We start from the raw sequence: 12,500 nt of genomic DNA, 5'->3' as shown, positions 1-12,500 counted from the left end.
TAATAAAGTACAGTAAAGTAATAAAATACTGTAAAATAATAAAATACAGTAATAAAATATTGAAATACAGTCATGAAATCGAAAATACGGTAATACAATAATAAAAAAACGTTAAATAATAAAATACAGTACTAAAATATTGAAATACAGTAATGAAATAGAAAATACAGTAATACAATAACAAAATTCAGTAAAATTATAAAATACAATAATAAAATATTGAAATACAGTAATACAATAATAAAATACAGTAAGATAATAAAATACATTAATAAAGTATTGAAATACATTAATAAAGTAGAAAAGACCGTAATACAATAATAAAATACAGTAAAATAATGAAATACAGTAATAAAGTAGAAAATAGATGCACGGCCAATTAATCGTTTTTCCCCCCCCCCCCCCCAATTGTTATATTTTCATAATCCTGAGAAGCCATAATTGACATCAATATTTGATTAATTGCCCAGCCCTAATGTGTGTTGTTTGGATTGGGTCATATATAAAAATGCTGTTCTGTGTATACTTCAAAGTGCAATTCATGGTCATCAACCTGAACTGCTCACGTTGTCCACAAGATGGCAGCAGAGTTGCATCAATCATACCGTCAGATATGTAAATTAAATTATTATAAACCCGTGACGTTTAGCGGGCCAAATGAACACATCGTCGGACCGCAGTTTGGATACCTTTGTTTTATAGGTACTGAACTAATTGTGTCGGTACTACCAAGTACAAGTGCACATAAAATCAGAGGTGTGGAGAAAAAAAGTCATTTTCATCAACTCTACCAGGAATTGGTGCCATGAAGTTGAGTAGCGGTATGGATTCCCAGGTCGAGGCACCGCGTTGGTTGAAATGTGGAAGGTAGACTATGAGGGATGTTGATGCTGTGCCCTCGTCTCCCACCTGCCACACATCTTTGGCACCTCGTCAACGTGAGGCGACACCTGTGAAGAAGATTGACACTCAGCCTGGAGGGGCGGGATGAGCTTTAGCATCTCAGATGACACACACACACACACACACACACACACACACACACACACACACACACACACACACGTAATTGAGTGTTGTCGTGCGACATCATCTACATTTGCGCTGATACTCGTGTGTGCACATACCTGAGTGTTGTGTAGACCACATGAATATGATGGAATTACACAACATTGTTGTTGGATTGACTCCGTGCATTTACATGCACAATGTTTGGTCCGTTGTTGTTTTTTTGTTACGTTGTTGTGTGATACTTTATGTTACATTGCTGCATGTATGTTACATTGTTGTATGTTTGTTACATTGTTGTATGTTTATGTTGCATATTTGTTGCATTTTTGTTTCATTGTTGTATGTTTGTTACATTGTTGCATGTTTGTTACATTGTTGTGTGTTTCATTGTTGTATGTTTGTTACATTGTTGTAAGTTTGCTACATTGTTGTATGTTTTTTTCATTGCTGCATGTTTGTTTCATTGTTGTATGTTACGTTGTTGTATGTGTGTTTCATTGTTGTGTGTGTATGTTGTTGCATGTTTCATTGTTGTATGTTTATGTTGTTGCATGTTTAACATTGTTGTATGTTTGTGTCATTGTTGTATGCTTATTTTCTTCTGTTACATTGTACGTTTTTTCATTGTTGCATTTTTGTTTCATTGTGGTATGTTTGCTTCATTGTTGTATGTTTGTTATGTTGTTGCATCTTTGTTACATTGTTGTGTGTTTCATTGTTGTATGTTTGTTACATTGTTACAAGTTTTCTACATTGTTGTGTGTTTGTTTTATTATTGTATTTTTGTTTCATTGTTGTATGTTTTTTTCATTGTTGCATTTTTGTTTCATTGTTGCATGTTTGTTTCATTGTCGTATGTTACGTTGTTGTATGTGTGTTTCATTGTTGTGTTTGTATGTTGTTGCATGTTTCATTGTTGTATGTTTATGTTGTTGCATGTTTGTTACGTTGTTGTATATTTGTGTCATTGTTGTATGCTTATTTTCTTCTGTTACATTGTTGTATGTTTGTTTCATTGTTGTATGTTTGTTACGTTGTTGCATGTGTGTTACATTGTTGTGTGTTTCATTGTTGTATGTTTGTTATGTTGTTGCAAGTTTGCTACATTGTTGTATGTTTGTTTCATCATTGTATTTTTGTTTCATTGTTGTTTCATTGTTGTATGTTTGTTACGTTGTTGCGTGTTTGTTACATTGTTGTTTCATTGTTGTATGTTTGTTACGTTGTTGCAAGTTTGTTACATTTTGTATGTTTGTTTCATTTTTGTATTTTGTTTTATTGTTGCATGTTTGTTTCATTGTCGTATGTTACGTTGTTGTATATCATTGTTGTGTTTTTATGTTGTTGCATGTTTCATTGTTGTATGTTTATGTTGTTGCATGTTTGTTACGTTGTTGTATGTTTGTGTCATTGTTGTATGCTTCTTTTCTTCTGTTTGTTACATTGTTGTATGTTTGTGTTGTCGGATGTTCTTTTCATTGTTGCATTTTTGTTTCATTGTTGCATGTTTGTTTCATTGTCGTATGTTTGTTACTTTGTTGTATGTGTGTTTCATTGTTGTGTTTTTATGTTGTTGCATGTTTCATTGTTGTATGTTTATGTTGTTGCATGTTTGTTACGTTGTTGTAGGTTTGTGTCATTGTTGTATGCTTATGTTCTTCTGTTTGTTACATTGTATGTTTGTTTTTGTTGCATGTTTATGTTGTATGTTTGTTATGTTGTTGTATGTTTATGTTGTTGCTATATTGCTGTGTTTGTTAAGTTGTTGTATGTTTGTATATTGCTGCATGTTTATGTTGTATGTTTGTTACATTGTTTGCATGTTTGTTACATTGTTGCATGTTTGTGCTATAGTGTGTGACAACAATGTTGTGTAGTACTATGTGTCACTACAGTGTTGTGTAGTACTACAGTGTGTGTGACAGCAGTGTTGTGTAGTACTAGTACAGTATTGTGGAACTGATGGAGGACATTACACACAGTTAAAAAATAAAATCATAATAAAGTACAACATTGAAATATTGTAACATAATGATAAAATACAGTACTCAAATACAGCAATAAAATATTGAAAAACAGTAATAAAATAATATGATACTGTAATGCAATAATAAAATATGGTAAAATAATAAAATACTGTAATAAAATATTGAAATGCAGTAATAAAATAATATAATACTGTAATGCAATAATAAAATATGGTAAAATAATAAAATACTGTAATAAAATATTGAAATACAGTAATAAAATACAGTAATTAAATAAAAATACAGTTGATAATGATAAAATACAGTCAAATAATAAAATACAGTAATAAATTATTGAAATACAGTTATAAAATAAAACACACAGTGATACAAAAATAAAATGTGATAAAATAAAAAATACAGTAATAACATTTTGAAATACATGAATACAAAATTCAATAATAAAGTACAGTAAAATAATACAATACAGTAATAAAATAAAACATACAGTAATACAAAAAAGAAATATGGTAAAATAAAAAATACAGTAATAACATTTTGAAATACAGTAATACAATAATAAAGTACAGTAGAATAATAAAATACTGTAAAATAATAAAATACAGTAATAAAATATTGAAATACAGTCATGAAATAGAAAATACGGTAATACAATAATAAAAACAGTAAAATAATTAAATACAGCAATAAAATATTGAAATACAGTAATGAAATAGAAAGTACAGTAATACAATAATAAAATACTGTAAAATAATAAAATACAGTAATAAAATATTAAAATACAGTAATACAATAATAAAATACAGTAAAATAATAAAATAAAATACAGTAATAAAATATTGAAATACAGTAATGAAATAGAAAGTACAGTAATACAATAATAAAATACTGTAAAATAATATACAGTAATAAAAATATTAAAATACAGTAATACAATAATAAAACACAGTAAAATAATAAAATAATATACTGTAATAAAATATTGAAATACAGTAATAAAATATTGAAATACAGTAATACAATAATAAAATACAGTAAAATAATAAAATACAGTAATAAAATATTAAAATACAGTAATACAATAATAAAATACCGTAATCAAAGACTTTGATGTAACTTTGTCTTCTGACCTACCAACCTTTAGATTATGCAAATGAGCACTTTTGGTCTCATTAAAAACAACTTTCACCTGAGTAATAATGACACCACTATGCTGCTCAAAGAAGCCATCTTTATCCTTCGTGATGGTCACAACAGTCGAGCTTTCCTTTCCTTTGACACGCTGCCACCAGAAGATGCTCACAATGGAGTGGGGGGAAAGGAACTATGCTAAAGTCGGACAGTGTGTTTGGGTTCGAGTCCCGGCAGGCTGTTTGGGTTCATGGGTGGGAAGATGTTTGATGAAGATGATAGGAGGAGAACTTGCTGACCTCAAAGTGTCTTTGAAGACTTGACAGTCCTCATGTGCAGCACGCACCTGTCCTCTGTGGGACACACTGATGTCCATCACACACACACACACACACACACACCTGCTCACTCACACACCGCAGTTCCCCCGCGGTCATGTGACCCCACTTTAACCTCCGCAACACGCCTGTCTTGCTGCCTGCTGGTCTGTCTGCGTTACATCCGCCTGACTGCCCTCACGTGTCACTTCCTGTTAGTGTGTTGCATCATGGCTGTTTGGACACTGACACACACTTGCTGCTGTCCTCACTGTCAAAATGACCACAACGCTGTTGTGTACTACTATAGAGTGTGACAACAATGTTGTGTACTACTATAATGTGTGGCAACAGTGTTGTGTAGTACTACAGAGTGTGACAACAGTGTTGTGTAGTACTATAGTGTGTGACAACAGTGTAGTACTATAGAGTGTGACAACAGTGTTGTGTAGTACTATAGTGTGTGGCAACAGTGTTGTGTACTACTACAGAGTGTGACAACAGTGTAGTACTATAGTGTGTGACAACAGTGTAGTACTATAGCAGGGGTGCTCATTACGTCGATCACGAGCTACCGGTCGATCTCGGAGGGTGTGTCAGTCGATCACCAGCCAGGCATTAAAAAAATAGTCCTAAAAATGAGCGATCATAAATCTTCACTATGACGTCACTTTCGTCACTTGATTGACATTCACGGCACCTGAGGGTCTTGTGAGATGACGCTGGCTGCTGCCAGCTCATTAAAATTACCGACTGGAAGGCGAGAAACACTTTATTTCAACAGACTCTGGCGCCGTACCTGTCGTCAAAACTCCAAAGACCGACTGCACAGTTGCACAGTTACGCTAACAAAACGAGTCTCAGAAAGCTGGCGTGCACAAGCTAGCAAGCTACGGAGTTTGCCGACAATGTATTTCTTGTAAAGTGTGCTCCAGCGCCCCCCGCGACCCCAAAGGGAATAAGCGGTAGAAAATGGATGGATGGATGGATGGATGTATACAAAGGAGTACGGAAGCTGGACAAATAAGATGCCAAAAAACAACCACTTTCATGTGGTATTGGACAGAAAGGAGGACTTTTTTTCTCCTCCATTCGAAAATCCGGACGTTTTTAGCACCACTGTCTGATTCCAATCAATGCAAGTCATCAGAATCAGGTAATACACCAACTTGTATTCTTGTCTTCATGAAAGAAAGGAATCTATATGTGTTAAACATGCTTGTATTATCTTTAAACACCTTAACTTGTTAACAATATTAACTACATGTGTTAAACATGCTTGCATTATCTTTAAACACCTTTAACTTATTAACAATATTAACTATATGTGTTAAACATGCTTGTATTATCATTAAACACCTTTAACTTGTTAACAATATTAACTATATGTATTAAACATTCTTGTATTATCATTAAACACCTTTAATTTATTAATAATATTAACTATATGTGTTAAACATGCTTGTATTATCTTTAAACACCTTTAATTTATTAACAATATTAACTATATGTGTTAAACATGCTTGTATTATCATTAAACATCTTTAACTTGTTAACAATATTAACTACCGGTATATGTGTTAATCATGCTTGCATTATCATTAAACACCTTTAACTTGTGTTAAAGTGTTGTGTAGTACTATAGTGTGTGACAACAATGTTGTGAAGTACTATAGTGTGTGACAATAATGTTGTGTAGTACTATAGTGTGTGACAGCAGTGTTGTGTAGTACTATAGTGTGTGACAGCAGTGTTGTGTGGTACTGTAGTGTGTGACAATAGTCTAGTGTAGTGCTAGTCTGTGACAACAATGTTGTGTAGTACTGTAGTGTGTGACAACAGTGGTGTGTAGTACTATAGTGTGTGACGACAATGTTGTGTAGTACTATAGTGTGTGACAACAGTGTTGTGTAGTACTTAGACTGGTCAGATCTAGTATTACATTTAGATTGGTCAGATCTAGTCTTGGACTTAGATTGGTCAGATCTAATCTTACTTTTTGATAGGTCAGATCGAGACTTAGATTGGTCAGATCTAGTCTTGGGGCGGTATAGCTCGGTTGGTAGAGTGGCCGTGCCATCAACTTGAGGGTTGCAGGTTCGATCCCCGCTTCCGCCATCCTAGTCACTGCCGTTGTGTCCTTGGGCAAGACACTTTACCCACCTGCTCCCAGTGCCACCCACACTGGTTTAAATGTAACTTAGATATTGGGTTTTCACTATGTAAAGCGCTTTGAGTCACTAGAGAAAAGCGCTATATAAATATAATTCACTTCACTTCACTTCACTTCACTTCACTTAGTTTGGTCACATCTAGTCTTAGACTTAGATTGGTCAGATCTAACCTTGACTTAGATTGGTCAGATCTAGTCTTAGACTTAGATTGGTCAGATCTAACCTTGACTTAGATTGGTCAGATCTAGTCTTAGACTTAGATTGGTCAGATCTAACCTTGACTTAGATTGGTCAGATCTAGTCTTAGACTTAGATTGGTCAGATCTAACCTTGACTTAGATTGGTCACATCTAGTCTTAGATGTAGATTGGTCACATCTAGTCTTAGACTTAGATTGGTCACATCCAGTCTTAGACTTAGATTGGTCACATCTAGTCTTAGACTTAGATTGGTCACATCTAGTCTTAGATGTAGATTGGTCACATCTAGTCTTAGACTTAGATTGGTCACATCTAGTCTTAGACTTAGATTGGTCACATCTAGTCTTAGATTTAGTTTGGTCAGAACTAGTATTACATTTAGATTGGTCACATCTAGTCTTAGACTTAGATTGGTCACATCTAGTCTTAGACTTAGATTGGTCACATCTAGTCTTAGACTTAGATTGGTCACATCTAGTCTTAGACTTAGATTGGTCACATCTAGTCTTAGACTTAGATTGGTCACATCTAGTCTTAGACTTAGATTGGGCAGATCTAGTCTTGACTTAGATTGGTCACATCTAGTCTTAGATGTAGATTGGTCACATCTAGTCTTAGAGTTAGATTGGTCAGATCTAGTCTTAGACTTAGATTGGTCAGATCTAGTCTTGATTTAGATTGGTCACATCTAGTCTTAGATGTAGATTGGTCACAGTGGAGATCTTCCACCGTGGACAGTGGGGAACAGTGTGTGATGATATCTGGGACCTGAAGCATGCCCAGGTGGTGTGTAGACAGTTGGGCTGTGACAGGGCCACAAAATGTAATATAATAATATGAATGTAGTGTAATAACAATGTAATATAATAATATTAATGTAGTGTAATAACAATGTAATATAATAATATGAATGTAGTGTAATAACAATGTAATATAATAATATTAATGTAGTGTAATAACAATGTAATATAATATGAATGTAGTGTAATAACAATGTAATATACTAATATGAATGTAGTGTAATAACAATGTAATATAATAATATGAATGTAGTGTAATAACAATGTAATATAATATTAATGTAGTGTAATAACAATGTAATATAATAATATGAATGTAGTGTAATAACAATGTAGTATAATAATATTAATGTAGTGTAATAACAATGTAATATAATATGAATGTAGTGTAATAACAATGTAATATACTAATATGAATGTAGTGTAATAACAATGTAATATAATAATATGAATGTAGTGTAATAACAATGTAATATAATAATATTAATGTAGTGTAATAACAATGTAATATAATAATATTAATGTAGTGTAATAACAATATAATATAATAATATTAATGTAGTGTAATAACAATGTAATATAATTATGCGAATGTAGTGTAATAACAACGTAATGTAATATTTATGTAGTGTAATAACAATGTAATATAATAATATGAATGTAGTGTAATAACAATGTAATATAATTATGCGAATGTAGTGTAATAACAACGTAATATAATAATATGAATGTAGTGTAATAATGTAATATAATATGAATGTAGTGTAATAATGTAATATAATAATATGAATTAGTGTAATAACAATGTAATATAATAATAGTAATGTAGTGTAATAACAATGTAATATAATATTAATGTAGTGTAATAACAATGTAATATAATAATATGAATTAGTAAATAACGTAATATAATATGAATGTAGTGTAATAACAATGTAATATAATAATATGAATGTAGTGTAATAACAATGTAATATAATAATATGAATGTAGTGTAATAACAATGTAATATAATAATATGAATGTAGTGTAATAACGTAATATAATAATATGAAGGTAGTGTAATAACAATGTAATATAATAATATGAATGTAGTGTAATAATGTAATATAATAATATGAAGGTAGTGTAATAACAATGTAATATAATATGAATGTCGTGTAATGTAATATAATAATATGAATGTAGTGTAATAACAATGTAATATAATAATATTAATGTAGTGTAATAACAATGTAATATAATTATGCGAATGTAGTGTAATAACAACGTAATGTAATATTTATGTAGTGTAATAACAATGTAATATAATAATATGAATGTAGTGTAATAACAATGTAATATAATTATGCGAATGTAGTGTAATAACGTAATATAATAATATGAATGTAGTGTAATAATGTAATATAATAATATGAATGTAGTGTAATGTAATATAATAATATGAATTAGTGTAATAACAATGTAATATAATAATAGTAATGTAGTGTAATAATGTAATATAATATTAATGTAGTGTAATAACAATGTAATATAATAATATGAATTAGTAAATAACGTAATATGAATGTAGTGTAATAACAATGTAATATAATAATATGAATGTAGTGTAATAACAATGTAATATAATAATATGAATGTAGTGTAATAACAATGTAATATAATAATATGAATGTAGTGTAATAACAATGTAATATAATAATATGAATGTAGTGTAATAACAACGTAATATAATAATATGAAGGTAGTGTAATAACAATGTAATATAATAATATGAATGTAGTGTAATAATGTAATATAATAATATGAAGGTAGTGTAATAACAATGTAATATAATAATATTAATGTAGTGTAATAACAATGTAATATAATAATATGAATGTAGTGTAATAATGTAATATAATAATATTAATGTAGTGTAATAACAATGTAATATAATAATATGAATGTAGTGTAATAACAATGTAATATAATAATATGGATGTAGTGTAATAATGTAATATAATAATATGAATGTAGTGTAATAATGTAATATAATAATATGAATGTAGTGTAATGTAATATAATAATATGAATGTAGTGTAATAACAACGTAATATAATATTTATTTAGTGTAATAATGTAATATAATAATATGATTGTAGTGTAATAACAATGTAATATAATAATATGAATGTAGTGTAATAACAATGTAATATAATAATATTAATGTAGTGTAATAACGTAATATAATAATATTTATGTAGTGTAATAACGTAATATAATAATATGAATGTAGTGTAATAAAAATGTAATATAATAATATGAATGTAGTGTAATAACCATGTAATATAATAATATGAATGTAGTGTAATAACAATGTAATATAATAATAATAATAAGTTGTGATGTGTGTTCCAGAAGGCAGGAATGGACATGGCAGACACCTACATCACATTCATACGACTCAATCAAGACATCCTTCGTGAATCCATCAATGATGAACTCTACTTGGAAAAAATCTTTGATGTAAGTCCATTTTTCTACTCTTCTTTATCTCTTGTTTTCTTGATTTTATTTTGATTCTTCTTCATTTTCTTTCTTTTTTCTTTTTATCTCCTTTTTTTCCTTCTTCTTCTTCTTATTATTATTATTTGTCTTCTCCTTTTTTTCCTCTCTTCTTCTTTTTCGTCTTTTCAGTCTTACGGTTACAATAATGTTTATTGAGGAGGCTTGTGACACACACACACACACACACACACACACACACACACACACACACACACAAGTATGTGATTGGCAGAGAGTTAATCAAGTTGTTCAGGATGATGTTCCCCTTCAGTGTGTTGTGAAGTTGCTGAGCAGGAAGTGGAACATTGTGTCACACCTAGGGTTGCAAAATTTCGGGAATATTCAAAGTTGGAAACTTTCCATGGGAATAAACATTGAATGCAACATGCTCGATCTTGCAGCATGATTATTAGCTAAAACAACCTGATTTAATGCAAATTCAGTAAAATTTCAACCCTTCACTGTGCATTCCTCCATCACATCTGCAGTGCATTCTTCCATCACATGCACAGATCATTCCCAGCATGCTACACTCTACAGCAGGGCTATTGAGGCCACACTAGTACAAACCCTGTTTCCATATGAGTTGGGAAATTGTGTTAGATGTAAATATAAACGGAATACAATGATTTGCAAATCATTTTCAACCCACATTCAATTGAATGCACTACAAAGACAACATATTTGATGTTCAAACTCATAAGCTTTATTTTTTTTTTGCAAATAATAATTAACTTAGAATTTCATGGCTGCAACACGTGCCAAAGTAGTTGGGAAAGGCATTGTTCACCACTGTGTTACATGGCCTTTCCTTTTAACAACACTCAGTAAACGTTTTGGAACTGAGGAGACACATTTTTTAAGCTTCTCAGGTGGAATTCTTTCCCATTCTTGCTTGATGTACAGCTTAAGTTGTTCAACAGTCCGGGGGTCTCCGTTGTGGTATTTTAGGCTTCATAATGCGCCACACAATTTCAATAGGAGACAGGTCTGGACTACAGGCAGGCCAGTCTAGTACCTGCACTCTTTTACTATGAAGCCACGTTGATGTAACACGTGGCTTGGCATTGTCTTGCTGAAATAAGCAGGGGCGTCCATGGTAACGTTGCTTGGATGGCAACATATGTTTCTCCAAAACCTGTATGTACCTTTCAGCATTAATGGCGCCTTCACAGATGTGTAAGTTACCCATGTCTTGGGCACTAATACACCCCCATACCATTACAGATGCTGGCTTTTCAACTTTGCGCCTATAACAATCCGGATGGTTCTTTTCCTCTTTGGTCCGGAGGACACGACGTCCACAGTTTCCAAAAACAATTTGAAATGTGGACTCGTCAGACCACAGAACACTTTTCCACTTTGTATCAGTCCATCTTAGATGAGCTCAGGCCCAGCGAAGCCGACGGCGTTCCTGGGTGTTGTTGATAAACTGTTTTCGCCTTGCATAGGAGAGTTTTAACTTGCACTTACAGATGTAGCGACCAACTATAGTTACTGACAGTGGGTTTCTGAAGTGTTCCTGAGCCCATGTGGTGATATCCTTTACACACTGATGTCGCTTGTTGATGCAGTACAGCCTGAGGGATCGAAGGTCACGGGCTTAGCTGCTTACGTGCAGTGATTTCTCCAGATTCTCTGAACCCTTTGATGATATTATGGACCATAGATGGTGAAATCCCTAAATTTGGTTGAGAAAGTTTTTTCTTAAACTGTTCAACAATTTGCGCACGCATTTGTTGACAAAGTGGTGACCCTCGCCCCATCCTTGTTTGTGAATGACTGAGCATTTCATGGAATCTACTTTTATACCCAATCATGGCACCCACCTGTTCCCAATTTGCCTTTTCACCTGTGGGATGTTCCAAATAAGTGTTTGATGAGCATTCCTCAACTTTATCAGTATTTATTGCCACCTTTCCCAACTTCTTTGTCACGTGTTGCTGGCATCAAATTCTAATCGTCCATATATACATATATATATATATATATATATATATATATATATATATATATATATATACTTCATTTTTTTAGCCCAATGTGGACCCCAAGTCAAAAAGTTTGAATATCCCTGAGCTAATCTTTTTGTGTGTGTTGTTGTTGTTGTTGTGTGTAAAGCACACACACAAACAAGTCACACACAAGCCTCCCTGTTGCGACGCCTGGAAAATATTTGAGCCCAGTTGCTAAACACGCCTCAGGAATCGATGCTGCGGCCATGACGGCTCAGACCTTGGTGCACATTAGCAGCGTGCAGCCCGGCCGGGGATTGTCTATGTATGTGTGTGTGTGTGTGTGTGTGTGTGTGTGTGTGTGTGTGTGTGTG

At 32.2% G+C, this 12,500-nt stretch overlaps 1 protein-coding gene across 6 annotated transcripts in view; it reads left to right on the top strand.

Annotated features, from left to right (window-relative positions):
* The window catches only part of cadps2 (Ca++-dependent secretion activator 2), a 278,914-nt gene that overhangs the window by 254,708 nt on the left and 11,706 nt on the right, over positions 1-12,500 (top strand). For 5 of the 6 annotated variants that reach the window (XM_061924693.1, XM_061924692.1, XM_061924689.1 and 2 more), the window contains one exon: positions 10,022-10,129. In XM_061924693.1, coding sequence (XP_061780677.1) covers positions 10,022-10,129 — 108 coding nt within the window. The remainder of the gene's footprint in view (positions 1-10,021; positions 10,130-12,500) is intronic. The other variant, XM_061924690.1, reaches the window with a different exon arrangement.

This window comes from Nerophis lumbriciformis, linkage group LG29 (assembly GCF_033978685.3).
Source record: "Nerophis lumbriciformis linkage group LG29, RoL_Nlum_v2.1, whole genome shotgun sequence".
In the NCBI taxonomy this organism is placed as follows: domain Eukaryota; kingdom Metazoa; phylum Chordata; class Actinopteri; order Syngnathiformes; family Syngnathidae; genus Nerophis; species Nerophis lumbriciformis.
This window is presented reverse-complemented; position numbering and strand designations above follow the sequence as displayed.